General features: G+C 40.6%; 1 protein-coding gene across 3 annotated transcripts in view; it reads right to left on the bottom strand.

The window, feature by feature from the left end:
• LOC104595585 (UDP-Glycosyltransferase superfamily protein) overlaps positions 1 to 16629 on the bottom strand; it is a 54402-nt gene that overhangs the window by 22165 nt on the left and 15608 nt on the right. For all 3 annotated transcript variants that reach the window (XM_010256365.3, XM_088887435.1, XM_088887434.1), the window contains exons 10-14: positions 15874 to 16006; positions 14296 to 14346; positions 14080 to 14190; positions 4428 to 4537; positions 4041 to 4215 (exon numbers count right to left, since the gene is read on the bottom strand). In XM_010256365.3, the coding sequence (XP_010254667.1) occupies positions 4041 to 4215; positions 4428 to 4537; positions 14080 to 14190; positions 14296 to 14346; positions 15874 to 16006 (580 nt within the window). The remainder of the gene's footprint in view (positions 1 to 4040; positions 4216 to 4427; positions 4538 to 14079; positions 14191 to 14295; positions 14347 to 15873; positions 16007 to 16629) is intronic.

The raw sequence follows: 16629 nt of genomic DNA, 5'->3' as shown, positions 1-16629 counted from the left end.
TCGAGGTCGCCGGCCGCCTTGGTCTTTCCCTTTAGGGCGGCAACGTAGCACTTGCGGGACTCGAGCTGGTCGCCCTGCGCTACCCCCACACCGAAGTCCGTAGGGAACTTCATGGCCAAATAGTAGGTGGACACCACCGCCCGCAGGATATGCGTGATTGGCCGCCCTATTATGGCATTGTATGGGGAGGGGGTCGCGACCACCAGGAAGTCGTGGTTGAGTCTGACCGCACAAGGCCACGTGCCGACTTCCACGGGCACCGTTATTTTTCCAAGGGGCCTGACTTCCTCTCCGCTGAAGCCCACCAGGGGAGTGCTTGCGGGCTTTAGTTCGCTCCTTGGCAGCTGTAGCCGATCAAACGCCGATTTGAAGAGGATGTCCGCCGAGCTGCCCGAATCTACGAGTACGCGCCTAACCTCGAAGTCGCTGATCCTTAGTTTAATGACAAGCGCGTCATCGTGAGGGTAGCGAACTCCTCGCGCGTCGTCTTCTGTGAAGAGGATTGGCTCTTCGGTCTTTGGCCTTTTCGGAGGGTTCCGCTCCTCGAGGATTGCTTCACGAACTGAAGTCCGGGCTGCCACCGATGTGCACCCCGCTACCACCGAACCTCCCACAATTACGTGGATGGTTCCCCGAATTGGCCTCTCTGCCGGAGGCTGTCGCTGTATCGGTTCGGCAGGCCTGCTGCTAGTCTCGGGGGCGTCCTTTTCGTGCTCGCCTGGCCGATCCGCTTTATTGCTATTATTGTTGTGCTGTACAAAGTTCCTTAAGTATCCGCGACGGATGAGCCCCTCTATTTCGTCTCGGAGGTTATTGCACTGCTCGGTACTGTGACATGGTCCCTATGGAAACTACAATACAAATTCTTGTTTCTTTCGTTCGGATTTCCCTTTAGGCGAGGTGGCCATTTCATGTATGGGGCGTCCTTAATCGTCATTAAGATCTCGGTCCGCCTCGTGTTCAGTGGCGTGTAATCCGTCCGAACTGGCAGGGGAGCTCGGAACGACTGGTTCGGTTTTGGGTCCCGGGCCGGGTTTTTTCGGTCGGCGGAGTTAGAGGGCTCGCCATCCCTCTTTCTTTTCTCGTTCCCGCCCTCGGTTCGCTGGTTGATTTCCTCCTCCGTCCTCATGAACTTGTCCGCGAGCTTGAGGAACTCGGCCACGGTCGCGGGCTGGTTGGCTACCATGTGCCATTTGAACTCCTTGTGCGTCACCCCTCTTTTCGCTGCGGCGAGCTGCACCGCGGGGTCTAACCGCGGTATCTGTAAGCATGCTTCATTGAATCGTTTGATGTAGCCCCGTATGGGTTCTCCTTCCCTTTGGACTACCCCGAAGATGCTTTCCTCTGCTCTAGGGCACCGTTTGCTGGTGACAAAGTGTGCAGTGAAGACCGCACGAACTGAGCCCAACACTTTATCGAGCCGGGGGCCAGGTTCCTGTACCAAGTGCGGGCTACCCCCTTGAGGGTGGTGGTGAAAGCCACGCACATGCATGATTCGCTGGCTCTGGCGAGGTGCATTTGGGACTGGAAAGCGTCAACGTGGTCGTTGGGGTCGAAGGACCCGTCATACTTGTCTAGAGGCGGGAGCTTGAAATCTCTGGGCAGGGGGACTGCCAGGAGTTCTGACGCGAGGGGGGAAGGAACTGAGAGAATCGGGGCAACTCCTACCTCGTCCGAGCTCGTCTCGCCTTTGCCTCTGAGCTCTGACAAGACGCGGGTGGTGGTTCGTCGACCTCGGCGGCGCCTTCGCTGCTGAGTGGGCCTTGTACTGGCGCTGCTGGCCTCCGTGTTGCCGAGCTCGATGGGCCCAGAGTGCTGGTAGTCCGCTGCTGCCAGTGCGCCGAATTGGTTTTCCACGAGTGGGAACTCTGGTTTGGAGCCCCGAGGTGCCGATCTCGCGGGCGAGGTTCCCGACCTGCCTGCGAGCTGCGAGGCGGGGATGACTTTTCTCTCTCCCCGGCCTAGGGACGAGGCCTGGCTGTTTGGGGGAATCTGGGGCCTGGAGGCCTTTCCTTGGTGGAGGCGTCCATCCTGCGGAGAGGCCTTGACCGGCTTCGGAGCAGGGTGGCGAGGTGGGAGCAATGGTTGGTTCGGTGGCAGTTGGGGGAACTGCTGTTGATAGTGATACTGGGAGAGGTTGTGCAACACTTGGTGCTGGTGAAGCTGGTGTTGCTAGAATTGTTGCATCTGGGCTTGCATTGCCCGCATGCACTGCATTAGGTCGTCCAACCGATTTTGGCTAGTTGCCAGGGGGACGGCGGTTGGTTCAGTGAGGGTAGTTTCGATGGGGAGAGGAAAGGGGATGTTTGTGGCAGGTAGGTTTGCAGGCGCCACTGCTTGTGGCGTATTCAGATTGGGAATTCCGTCCACCGAGAGGGGGATGGTGAACTGTCCAACACACACCACGGGAACTTGAGGCTGTTCCCCGGTGGTGTTTGTCTCTGTGCCGCGTCCGGCGTTGCTGGAGGAGGCCATGAGTATTGAGTTTTTCAAAGAAGAAGAAAGGGGTATGAAAGTTTTGGAGGGAGGCCTTTTGAAGCGTTCCCACAGACGGCGCCAATTGATGATGCACAATCCGACCGATCTTAGCTGTCAACGATCTTGCCTCTGAACTGAGTGGCAGGGACCTGAAACGGAAGGAGAAGAGAAGCTCCAGGGAGAACCCGACGTAAGGGCTCCGAAGCTCAAGTTGGAGTCTTTCAAAGGCAAGATAGACCAGATAGCGCAAAAGTTAGCATACCTCGTTCCTGGGAGGTAGGAGCCTTTTATAACCACCTCGCGCACTCACTTCCAGGCTTCCGTCAGATCAGGCATGATTACTTCTGAACCCCTGCCAGTTCGGATGTCATTTCCTCTGGCCGGACAGAACCGCCACTGCTCCCTTTGTCGGAGCCGTCTCTGCGGCTAGTGACGACGGTTGCAGGTGGCGGTAGCAGGAGGCCGTTTGAAGTGCGGCTGTCAGGCGTCAGATCCCAAATCAGTCAGGTGTGTCACCCTTGGATACGGACGTCCTTGGTGTCGGGTACGTTTGGTCAGCCTGGTGTTTCGGAAGCGAAGTGTTAGAGTGGCGAGCGAGGTGTCTTGAGTTCGGTTTGGGGAGTGTTCCGAGCTGCCGTGGGCCAGCTCGGGTCATCTTTGTGAGGCTTGGGGCCCAGTATAGTTTGTGCTCCTTGCAGGGAGCTCGGGTTCTCAGTAGGGAGCTCGCTCTTAATAGGGAGCTCGGACTCCCAGTAGGGAGCTCGCTCTTAATAGGGAGCTCGGACTCAATAGGGAGCTCGCTCTTAATAGGGAGCTCGGGCTCCCAGTAGGGAGCTCGGGCTCCCAGTAGGGAGCTCGGGTTCTTATTTAGGGAGCTCGGACCCTTAACAGGGAGCTCGCTCTTAATAGGGAGCTCGGACTCAGTAGGGAGCTCGCTCTTAATAGGGAGCTCGGGCTCCCAGTAGGGAGCTCGGACTTGCTTCCGATGTTCGCTTCGGGCGCTCTACTGTCCCAAGTTGCTTGCCTTTGCCACGTGTCGGGCGATTGCGAGGTCGGGCCAAATTTCCCTTCATCAGATAGCACATTCCTTTCTCATCCCCTTTTTAATATAGATTTTTTTCGGGGGTTCTTAATGGTTGATAAATGTACAGAAACTCTTTGTACAAAGAATCATACATGTATACTTTATTTTCAGTTAATACAATGTACATTTCCTTTAAAAAAATTAAAAAAAGAATCATACATGTATACTTTATTTTCAGTGATGCAGTAGGTATGGCCCTGAACTAACTAATCAATGACTAATATGGTGCCTTGATAACACTGATCCTATGTTAAAAAATGATGTCAATGTTCATAAAATAATGCAACATGTAGAAAAAATAAAATTACAGCAGGTATCCTAGAGGTAGGTTCCAAAAGGATTTATTGTCAAAACATTCCTACAATTATTATTGTTATTCCGTACTCCTTTTTCATGACTTGAACCAAGTATTATACTTTCACTAGTTGATCAAAGGGTGGAATTTATCAGTAAAGACGATTTTCTGTGAAACACTCACAACAGTTGTAGAACTAGAAGCATGTCTTGATAGGCCCAGTTGCTGCAGCAATGCAACTTTGCAAATAGTTTTTCCCTTGGTGTCATCTGCTGAATACTTTGCTGGAAGATGTTTGTCTTTAGAAGGATCCCATACAGTGTCATCAAGTCCATAAGGAGCAAGCAACAATTTCTCCCTAAAAAAACGTGTAAATGATAAGGAACCAGTAAGGATTTGATGACTGTTTCTCATATAACTGATAATAAAAATGATTGTTTTTTATAATAGCTATAATATATTAGTATGAGAACACAAGCACATGAGCCTTAAAGTATTTCATATATAGGAAGCCATGTTCCTTTCCAGTTCACACTGGAAAAGGAACAGTATCATAAGCATGTTGCTCACTTGTGGATGGATAAGGTGGGCTCCAACCCATGACTCAGACTTCGAATAATCCTGCTTTTGGAGTGGATTGATGACATCATCACAACTTTGTTAGAGTACACAATTCCACCCTGCAAATTCATGAACAGAAATTCATATCAAAATTGCCAACCATCTTAACTCTAGCACATACATGTATTAAGAGCAGATACAGCAATAGGAATTCCATTTTCTCAGAATTTTGCAATTCAACATTCATGAACTTAAGATCATCCAGTTTCACTTCTAGAACATATGTGTATATGTATATTGAGATAAACCTGTAAGTATATCAAGAATAAGGAAGCCACTAAAACCTAAACAAAAAACTTCAAGAAAACAATCCCACACAATGTACTCTCAAATCCACAGAAAAATGATGCATTGAGCCCATTATGTTTAATCAGAATTAGCACTAATGCATAAGTAAGCCAACATTACCAGCATATGGAGTAAACCATTCTTGTTGGAATATTTAGTTTGTTAAGAGGAAGAGTTATTTTAACAGGAAAATATATAGTCAGGGGTTTAATAATAATATCAGCCTCATTGGGGGGTTTTCTTGTTATTTTGGATAAATTTAAAGGGTATCTCATTAGAAAGAGACACAATTACCAGGTGGTATTTGTTAGACCAACGATCTATACTCCTCTTTTTCTTCTATCTTCTCCTTTCTCATTATTCACAAGAACATGACACCAGAGAAACAAGAAGAAGGTTTGGACAACAATGAAGATGTTGATAGTAATCAGATTTGTTAATCAACTTTAGGTCCATCCGGATTTCACTATAATTCTATTTCCTCTTTCATTCAGTTTTTGTTTATTATTTGGCATTTTGGAATTTCTATCATCTTGCTTATTCAACCTCCATTAGCATATTGTTTGGCATTTTAGAATTTTACTATAATTCAGAATTAGCAGGTGTTTATTCAACCTCCATTAGCTATGTCATTCTTGGATTACCTGGTTTTTAAGAATTTTTACAGAAATTTTCAAGTAGTTTTTTATGCCTAAAAAGGAATTCAGTACATTTTTTCTTCCCAAATATCAAGAAAAATCAGATATCAAAAGAACATTGTGTCCAGAATTAACATCATACCTGACCAGATTGAGAAAATGGGGTAGAATTCCATGAATGGCCTTCCAGGGTGTTGCAAGAGTCGCACGTCGAGATACCCCGGCATCCCAACCGTTCTGCAAACAGCCATGAATACTATTCACAACCTTGTGCCACAACCTCTCTCTTTCTAATGGCCATCTCCAAAGCCACTTCCCTAGTAAAGCTTCATTCTTAAGAACTAGATTTCCCAATCCTAATCCCCCTTCTTCCTTACTCTTGCTGACTATCTCCCACCTAATCAAGTGATCCTTCTTTTCTTCCCCTGGCTCCCACAAGAAATCCCTCATCACCTTTTCTAACTTCTTGGCTTCCCTTGAGGGTATCTTGAATACAGAAAGAAAATAAACCAAAAGACTAGCAAGTGTCACCCTAAGGTCACTCTACCCTCTATCGAAATGCAACTTTTTTTTCCAAGCAGCCAGCCTCTTTTCAAGCTTTTCCACAATTGGATACTAGAACCGACTTTCTTTTGGGTTAGCTCCTAACAGAAGGCCCAAGTAGGTTAAAGGTCAATCAGACATGGAACACTCTAGAGAACCCGCTATAGCCTCTACCTCCCAATCTTCCAAATTGATTCCCACCACACAACTTTTGTCAAAGCTAATCGATAGGTTTGAAGCAAACTCAAAGAATTTAATAAGATCTTTTAGGTTCCTCACTCTCCCTAAGTCTCACCCTTCACAAAAGATGATGATATCATCAACAAACTGAAGATGAGTCACCGTGACCATTATTCCCGCCTATCCTCCAACCTCTTATTAACCCTTCCCTATCTGCTTTAGAATCATTCTACTGAGCACATCTGCCACAAGTGTGAACAAAAAGAGGGAAAGAGAATCTCCTTGCCTAAGCCCTCTACATGTTGGGAAGAAATCCTTGACCCCTCCATTAACTAGAACTGAAAATTGGCAAGATGTTATGCATCCACTCACCCACCTTACACCATTTATCCCCAAATCCACATTTCCTTAGCACTTCTAATAGAAAATCCCAATCCACTGAGTCATAGGCCTTCTCAATGTCCAGCTTACAAATAAAACCTTGATTGTTGGATCTCCTCATTTCCTCCACACATTCATTTGCTATAAGGATCAGATCTATAATTTGCCTATCTTGGACAAAAACACCTTGGGTTTGAGTAATGAGAGACGGAAGGACCTTTTTAATCCTTAAAGAAAGCACTTTTGCCACAATCTTATAGATGTTAGTCACCAAACTAATCGGCCTGAAATATTTAGGGTGTTTGGCATCTGATCTCTTTGGGATGAGAGCTAAGAAAGTGGCATTAACTCCGCAACTAATCACATGGTTGATTTCAAACTCCCTAAACACCTCAAACAATTCTTCTTTAATAATGTGCTAACACTCTTCATAGAAAGCCATGGTAAAACCATATGGTCTAGGAGCATAATTTATAAATTAAAATTCTTAAGTTTTATGGGATGGGAAAAAACCCAACTCTCCTATCTAACCATAAAGCATGCATTGGCACAACTTCTAAGTGAAAATATAATTAATAATTATTTATTATTTAAATAATGATTATTTATTTTTTATTTTCAAAAATTATAAAAAATAAAGAAGCATTATACAATATATTCAAAAATTAGTTATTAAAGAAGAAATTTCAATTTCTTTGTGAATATGATAGATCATCCATAGAATTATAATCAAATGATAAAATTTAATTAATTATTATTTATTTTAAATTCTAAAAATATAAAAATAAAAAAAAGTAATTATTAAAGATTTTCAACTGCTCTGTGGATATGAGAGATCATCCATAGAATTATAACATATTCAATCGTTGTGATCAAATGATAAAATATAATTAATTATTATTTATTTTTCAATTAATCCATAGATCTAAAACATATTAAGTCTTTATAGGTAGAGAAAAAATTACATTTTCAAAATTTTTGTTAATTTATATTTTTCCAAAATATCTTCATGAAATTTCCATAGGTTTGCTCATAACACAAAAGGATTGTGATTTTGAATGCAAGAAATGTAGATCAACATAAATTTAAACGTTCAAGAAAAAAAAGAAATCACAAGATATTATAAAAAAATGAAAAGACTTACTTATTTTTTCCATATTTTTTCAAAATTTGAAAAATCTTTGAAAAAGATTAATGATCCATGCTTGTTTCTTGCAAATTTTTGCATATCTAGCACTCTAAGAATGAGGTTTGGAATTTTAGAGTCATTTGGGGGGTGAAAGAAGGCTTATTTCAAGGTAAAGAAGCTTGCTTTCCCCCCTTTTTTTCAGTTTTTGGCCGAATCTTTTTTGTAGCGTATTAGTCGCTACGCTATCGATATGCCCCGATACGGTGGAAAAAAGATGATACCACCGATTTTCCAATGTATCTCATATCAGACTTTTAAAGATACGATATTTGAAACCTTGATTCTACCTGCACCCAAACAAAGAAAGGAACCATTCCCAAATTGAAGAAGAAAAGGGCAGGAAATTAATAAGTGATAGCAATTCTAACCATTGATTTTGCAAAGGGAGCACCAGTGAGGGGAAAGGCACCAATTGGGTCCTTTTCTTTGTAGTAGCTCACAAGTATTAATTCTTTCCAAATACATTTCCCAACACAAGCCACCCACCTTGGGAGGAATAGGATTACACCAAATTTCTTTGAATGGAAAGGAAGACCTTTGGCTTTCAATTGATTGAATAAGGGTTGAAAAAATGAACCACAAGAGAAAGTACCTAAGGGCGAGGGGGTCCAGATTCTCCTATCCCTCTTACTACCTTCCAAAAACACCCCTTCCAAGTTCTATAGGAGGTCATTGACAATGTTCATTTCATTGTCATGTAACCCTCTTCTTAAACCCAAATCCCAATTGAATTAGGCAAGGCCAAAAAGCAAGAGATGGGTTCCTACCTACGGTTGGAAATGGTATAAATAGAAGGGATTGTGTTCCTAGTGATTCACTGCCCACCCAAACATGATCCCAAAATTTAACATGGTTTCCATCTCCCGAACAATACCTGGTGTGTGGTAAAAAGAGGGGTAGAACATCATAGATGGACTTCCAAGATGAAGCCCTTGTATCCCAAAATCCCAGCCATCCACCGCAAGACCATGAATGCTAACTATCACCCTTGCCCACAACTTGTCCCTCTCCATTGGCAATCTCCACAACCATTTTCCTAGAAGAATCGCATGCTCTCAAGAATCACATACTGTGATGGAGATTTTTTGTCCTACATGAAGAACCATGAAATACAATTTCCACGGAACTATCCTAACACTCCTCACCAAAATGATGTGGCAGAACGTAAGAATGGACATGTTCTCAATGCTGTGAGGCTGCCAATACAGTCGGGTTTCTTATCAATTGTGTTCCTTCTTCTATTCTTTCTAACATGTCTCCTCATCAGAAATTATTTGGTTTCCCTCCAAATTTGTCTAATCTTCATGTTTTTGAATGTGTATGCTCTGTACATCTCCCCTCTCGTGAGTGTTCTAAATTTTCTCCCCAATCTGTTATGTGTGCATTTGTGGGATATAGTCCTAATCACAAAGTGTTTCTTTGTTATAATCCTTCTACTCGTCGTATTCGTATTTCTTGGAATTTAGTTTTCCTTGAGCATATTACTTTCTTTTTTGGAGTTGCCAAACTATCTGCACCATTTGTTTCTATCTTGTATGATTTTGATTCACAGGATACTCCATCTTCATCTGTTGTGAAAGATCTTGTCTTCTCTCGAAAGCGAGTCTGTGGTTCATCTCCTACACCTACGACCCCCCTTCCTCCCGGTCTAGATCTTCAATCAGTCTCAGTACCCCTACTATCATTACCCCTATAAGTGATACTCCCATTTTTTATTCCTCTATTGCTCCTTCTACTCCTTTGTGTCGTTCTACCTGTGTTTCTCAACCACTTGACCGATTGATTTCCCATCAAATCATAACTCCTTTTGTGTTGTCTTATCCTCCACAGATATCCTTCTTTCTTACCAGCAAGCCAGTTGTAGGCCTCAGTGGGGAGATGCCATGGACGTAAAGATTCAGACCCTGCATGAGAATGACACTTAGGACTTAGTACCAGCTCCTTCAGATGGCTTCTATGATTGGGAGTAGATGAGTTTACTCGATTAAGTTGAAATCAGATGGCTCCCTAGATCAGTATAAGGCTCGTCTTGTGGCTCAAGGTTATAATCATACATAGGAGTATGGTATTGATTATGAGGAGCCGTTTGCTCTCGTGGCTAAAATCACTACCATCCGAGTTCTCTTAGCTCTCTCAGCTACACACTCTTGGTCTATCTATCATTTGGACATGAAAAATGCATTTTTACATGGGCATCTCAAGGAGACAGTGTATATGAAACCTCCAACTGGGTACTGTAATGATCTTTCTCTTGTTTACCAATTGAAGAAATCATTATATGGACTGAAACAAGCTCCTCAATCATAGTTTGAAAAATTCTGAGATGTCATTGTTGATGCTAAATATAGTCAGAGTGCTTTTGATCATTCTCTCTCTGTTCGAAAAAGGCCTCAAGGTATCACAATTCTTCTCTTATATGTGGATGACATATTATTGACTGGAAATGTTCGAGGAATTCAAGAACTAAAATTACTACTTCACAGTTCCTTTCACATGACGGATTTGGGTCCTCTTACCTATTTCTTAGAACTTGAAGTCCAAAGGAGTCATCGGAGATACCTTGTTTGCCAACACAAGTATGCATCTGATCTTGTCAAGCTAGCAGGCCTTACTGATAATAAGTAGGTTGATACCCCCTAGAGCTAAATGTTCAAGGTTTAAAATGTCGATATTAGTGGAAATGTCGGTCATCCAAATATGAGAAACGTGTCGGGAATGTCAGAAATATCGTACGGGAATATTGTAAAAATTATAGATATGGTGGAAACATTGTAAAATATGCAAAATATAGAACAATATTTTATGAAATGATAAAAGAAGCATAGGCACAGCTTTTTAAATTATTATCTTGTTCCAAATCATTAAACAAAGCTAAGAAACTAAGGTTGTAGACAAAAAATATGTTTTGAAGTTGCCTTGTAAAGCTTAAGATTTAGAGCTTCATGGTAGAATGAGTTAAAACAAAATTTAAACTCATAAAAAAATGTAAATGATTGTAATAGATCAACCAAATAATCTATTACACAAGCAAAAACCAAATAATCTATAATACTATCTCTTGTACTCCACATAGTACCGGTAGTGCTCACCAACTTATGCTATAATTCTATCTCTTGTACTCCACATAGTACTAGTAGTGTTCACTGGGGAATATGTCAACTCTAGTAAAATTTCATGTTGCTACCCAGGAAATGGAAATGGAAATATGTCATCGGAAACTATCTCTAGTACTCCACATAGTGTTGGCAGTCTTCATTGGGAAAATGTCGATTCCGGTAAATTTCATATTGCTACCCATGGAAATGGAAATATGTCGTGGAAATATTAGGGAAATAAGGGACATTTTAAACCATGTAAATGTTAAGTTGTCTAAGTCAGAAGGTCCCTTACTCACTAATGCTTCCATTTATCGACAACTTGTAGGGTCTCTTATATATCTCACCATGACTCGTCTTGATACTTCTCATGCAATTCAGGTTGTTAGTCAATTTACTTTTGCCTCTTGTCAACCTCATTTGATTGTTGTCCACCGGATTATTTGCTATGTTTGTGGTACTTTATCACAGGACTGTTCTCTTTGTCCTCTCCTCTCCAATTGACGGTCTATGTCTTCATGGGTGATTCCATCATCTCCTAGAAATGCAAGAAACAACAAACTGCCTCTGAACACTTACACCCTGTTTGGCATCACTCCGGAGAACCGTTTCTAGCGATTCTTCAAAGTAGAATGTGTTTACGTTTACCTACAACAGAGAATTGATATGTTTTTCAAAGGAATTTTTCATTTGAAGGCACGTTTCTTTTAAGTGATATTTTTTCACTTCTAAGGATGAGAAAATCTCATTTCCTTTATAAATTAACTATCACGTGCTGCTTTTGCACGTGAAATCAGGGGCATTTTAGTATTTTACCATAAACACAAAAAAGCTCTTGTGAAAGAGCCCTAAACCGAATAATCACCTTCATCCTCTTGCTTTCAATGGATATCTTCGCTTGATACTCAGTATTTAATTTTTTCGAGAACAATTCCATGGCATTATTGCTAAAGCGATAGAAGGAAGCAATTCCATGGCGCTAGGTCTTGCTATTCCGTTTTGAATCAAAACCTAGTACTGTCGAACTCTGGTTTTTTAATTCAACGTATTGGAGCTGTTTTGTTTTGAATCAAAACCAAGTACCATCAAGCACTGGTTTTTTAATTCAACATGTTGCTATTTTGTTTTAATTCCATGGTGTCAGGTCTCATGCTATTCTGTTTTGAATCAGAGCGTGTTGAAACTTGCAACTCAGGCTCTCTTTGTCTCACCACAGAGCTTTGGTTTTTAATTCAACCGTCCAAGCTCGATTTACCCACCCATGAAAATCTATGCTCTCCAAATTTAAAAAAAAAAAAATCCATGAAAAATCAATATTTTTTGGGCCTTTTCTTTCAGCTTATTAGTGATTTTGATTCAAGCTATTTCATTATTAATTAACCCAGTCCTGCACTTCCCCTGTTCACAGTTTTGTGTACAACAAGAACCAGATGAACTTGCAACGAAAACGATCGATCCACAATTGGACCACCAGCACAATGAGGGATGTCGTTCCACTCAATTTCACCAAGACATGCTACTTCATCAATGGCAAGGGATTCTGCTATGGCAGCGTGAAAGCCACCGTTCATTTCCATTGCCAACATCTTTGCCAGAGAAGAGCACGAATGTATCTCTCTATCCAATTATAGAAGCCAAATTGTTTTGCCAGTTGTGTTCACCATTGTTGCTCTCTTGTGGGACAACTTTATTGGGTTCTGGTACTAGTAAGACAACCAATTACCCCACACACTCTAACTTGCACTTGTGAAAGAGAGTTGCTTGTAAACGTTTTGGTTCATCTTGTTTAATGAATGAAGTTGCTAAAAGGAAGGGGGTTTCAAATTTGTACTCTGTAATAGTGATTGCTTTTTGAGTTGTTTCCACTTTTTGGTTGAATTAAGGATGATCCGATCTAGGTGTAGTAAAATGTGTGATCTTGTTTCCAAGAAACAAGAATTAGATGAATGTGCCAAATGCATCTACAAAATTCTCTAGACGAGAATTCTGAGAATCAGAATTTTCAGAATTGATGCCAAACAAGGCCTTAATTCTTGTAAGCAAACTGATGCTTAAGAATGTGCATCAGTTTGAGGGGGAGTGTCAAGAGTCCTCATGTTGTACTGTATTATCACAGCCCATTTGTATGTTGTATACTATTTGTTTTTCTTCTTTAATCCTATAAGGGTTTTTATGTAATTGTATATATATATTTGGACTCTTTGGGGTGTGGGTCGATCCACTCAGTTAGACACCCCAGAATTCTGTTATGTTCTCTTGTGTTTTCTCTTGTACGAACTGGGCTGGTGACAACGCACAAACAATACCAAGAAGAGTATAAAATAAATAAAGAGCAAGCAATATGCTTTTATAATTTTTGTTTTGTTCTGCTTTCTTGGATAGATGTTAATTACCTAAAGATTCGTTATTACCTTCACCTTTATGTATCATCAAAATATTTTTTATTAATAAGAGCCAAAATAACATAATATACTTGGTAAGAAAAAAGTTAAATAAACTGCAAGCATATGTCAAATATTATTCCAACCTCATGGACAAGGTGGTTATTACAAGCCTAACCAGCGGTGCTGATCACATGTTCCATACTTGCAAAAATTCTTTCCTCATAAAGCAATAAAATTCTGCTTGTTACCAATCAATAGAAAAAACTCTCTTAATCCCATACTGTACATTAACCACATTTTTTTATTAGATCACTTGTACATTAACCACATTGCTTACTACTAAGATGATCTCAAGTTTTAACTTTTTGAGAGGTACAAATATCTGCTTTTCTTTTCCTTTTTCTTTTTTCTTTGAAGAATAAGAAGAATGGAGGAAATGAAGGTTTCATCCAGGAAGATCAGTATAGTATAGCATCCAATAGTAGGACAGTATAGAAACCTTTCTTTTCATTGATCAATAACACAGGAAGGATATATTAGGAAGAGTATGAAGAATATACAAGCACCAGCAATCACAAACAAAATGAAGGAACCAGACATATGTCAATATTATGATCAAAACAGTTGTGGCAATTTCTTTTACCAATTGGTAATTAAAAGAATAAAACACCAATGGCAACTTTTTTTACCAGCTAATAATAAGAGAAAATGGAAGAACAAAGATAAGAAGAATACAGCACTGACAACCCCAACAAAAAGAGAGGCCCAGGTATCAAACAGCATAGAGAAACAAATACAAAAGCAAAAACAAGGATGAGTAAAAAGAGGAACTTTAACCAGAAGTCTTTTTCCCCTCCCTCTCTCATAACAATGGAAAATTCACAAGCAAGTAGATATGCATACCTTTAAAATATTGACAAGATGTCTCTTAGAGTTATCTTGCAGTCGGTCAGCACGATGGAGTCTAGAAGGATCAAGACCACACAGAGCTAGCTTATCTGGTTTCTCTAGACACTAAAATATCAAGGAATCTATGAGCAACCTATATATTAGGTAGATAGAAGATTAATAACAAGATCAGAGAGATGCCTATTAACCAGAAAAAGAGAAAATGCTTGCCTGAGAACCAAAGCCATGGCATGTGAACAATATTCTGGTGCTTCCCAGTCCCTGTAGAGATGAAAAAATGTTGAGTCATATTTTTTCCCTCCCATTTCTAAGTGAGAAATTTTATGAAATGGTAAAATTCATAATTCTATCCATAGTTATATTCTTCTTAATGCAATACGTCTTTCATGTAAAAAAACAAAAAAAAGAGATCCTCTTTCTTCTTCTCATTCCTCCTCCTCTTCCCCCTTCCTCCTTATCCCCCTCCTCTTAAGGAGGTGTAAGCCTCCTTGAGGTTGGGAGGTTTACACCTCTTACATTTCTGAACTATGCATCATGCCTCCAAGCAGTGAAACATCTCGCATCACACCTCCACGTTTTAAAACATTGATTGTGATTTAGTAAAAACATTAGTAACAAGGTGGTGCAATTAAGATTGACATTAGGAGATGCTCACAACTAACCAGTTCCAGTCCCTTGGATCATCATCCATAATGAGAGAAAAATTACAGATGATGTTGCCATAGAATCAATTGGTTGAAGTGGAGAGGCGGACTTGATGTGCTGTATGATTGGCATATATATGTAACTAAAAAGACGGTTCTACAATACATTTAGAAGACCAACATTACTATATGGGACAGAGTGTTGGGCATTGGGCAATCAAGAAATATTCCAAAAAATGAGTTTAGCTAACATAAGGATGTTGAGTGGAAGAGTTGCAAGACTAGTGAAGGACAAAATCAGAAATGATCCCATTAGAGAAGACTTAGGAGTAGCTCCAATTAGTGATAAGATGAACAAGAATCAATTGAGATGGTTTGACCATGTACACAAACAGCCAGTGACTGACCAGTGAGTACAAGTAAATTAGTGCAAGTAGAGTGCTCTAAAAGCACAAGGGAAAACAGAAGAAGATGTGGTCTGAAGTTCTAAAAAATGATTTAGGCTCCATTTGGGAAGAGTCAAGAGTGCAAATACGAAAGGAGCCCATGTGTAATTGTGTATGAACTGTGCATATTTGTATTTGCACTCTTCCCAAACGAAGCCTTAAGGAATTATAATTTGACAGAAAACATGGCTCTTGATGGAAAACAGTAAAAGAGGATTCATGTAGCTGACCTCAAATGGTTGGGTTTAAAGCTGAGTTAAGTTGAAATCAATTGAGTGGGTAAGAAATGGTTTACATTACAGATCAAGCTTGTGACCTTGTGTTTTAACCATGTTGTACTGCCTTTCTTTCCTTTTTTCTCCTATGTTTATTTTATTATTTTCTGTTAGCACTGAAGAAAAGAAAACAAAATCCATGACCATGACTTTGACAGAACGCAGTTTCACCACAAACACCAACTTTCGTGCCCAAACATTCTTCAAGTAATAAAGTTACACACTTACAGTAATAGAAGGGGCGGGGGATGGATTTAAAAGGCTACAGGTAGAACCTTAACTAGGTGAAGCACTATGAATTTACCAAGATATCAATCTATAGGCATAGCTGAGGCAGGAAGGTCTTAATTCCACACAATAGCTACACAGTCATATTTAATGAGGCAATAGGTGATCAAAAGAAAGGAGGGAACCAAGTTGTACCTGGTTGTTAACAAAAATATCCCAAAAAAGTGGCCCAATAATAGCAGTTTCCCAATTGTGTATATGCAAAATATCGGGCTGCTTTCCTGATTTTACAAGATAGTCCAAGGAAGCACGAGAGAAGTAAGTAAATCTGCAAGGATCTAAGAAATATCCAATTAGAAGATATAGTAAGAAATATTTAATGCCTGCAACTTATGAAAAAGAACCACAAAACAACATAATACTTTCACAGAAATGCACAAATTAGAATCTCAACTCTAAAGTAAATCATAATGTTACATCAAACAACTAAATATAATCCAATCCTTGCAAAATGTGTAAAGAGAAGAGAGGAGACTCAGACTGGGGTTGAGAATCCTTCAGCACTTTTTTTCTCTTTTTTGAGAAAAGGTAACTTTCTACTCAAAAAGAAAGATGTATAAGAAACAAAAAGACCCCAACAAAACAACTACAAAGGTAAAGTACAGTTCACTTCTATCTATCCCCGATTTAGAAAGAGCATAAGCTAGAGAGTTCAGTTCCCTCAGTCTTGATCTAAAAGTGCAAGAGAGTTCAAGGGGGAGTTCCCGGATTTCATTCAGAAAATGATTAAATCTCCAGGGGCCCCAGTCAGAATTTGAGATCCAACCAATCACATTCCTTGAATCTCCTTCCACCAGCAGAAGTTTGGCATTAAGAGATTTGACCAGCCTTAAACCAATGAGGAGAGATCTAGTCTTGGCTTCAGAGGAGTCAGCAAAGACAACAGGTCCA

The sequence above is a fragment of the Nelumbo nucifera genome, chromosome 5 (assembly GCF_055504915.1).
Source record: "Nelumbo nucifera cultivar China Antique chromosome 5, China Antique-T2T, whole genome shotgun sequence".
Taxonomy (NCBI): Eukaryota; Viridiplantae; Streptophyta; class Magnoliopsida; order Proteales; family Nelumbonaceae; genus Nelumbo; species Nelumbo nucifera.
Note: the sequence above shows the minus strand (reverse complement) of the source record. Positions and strands in the feature narration are given on the sequence as shown.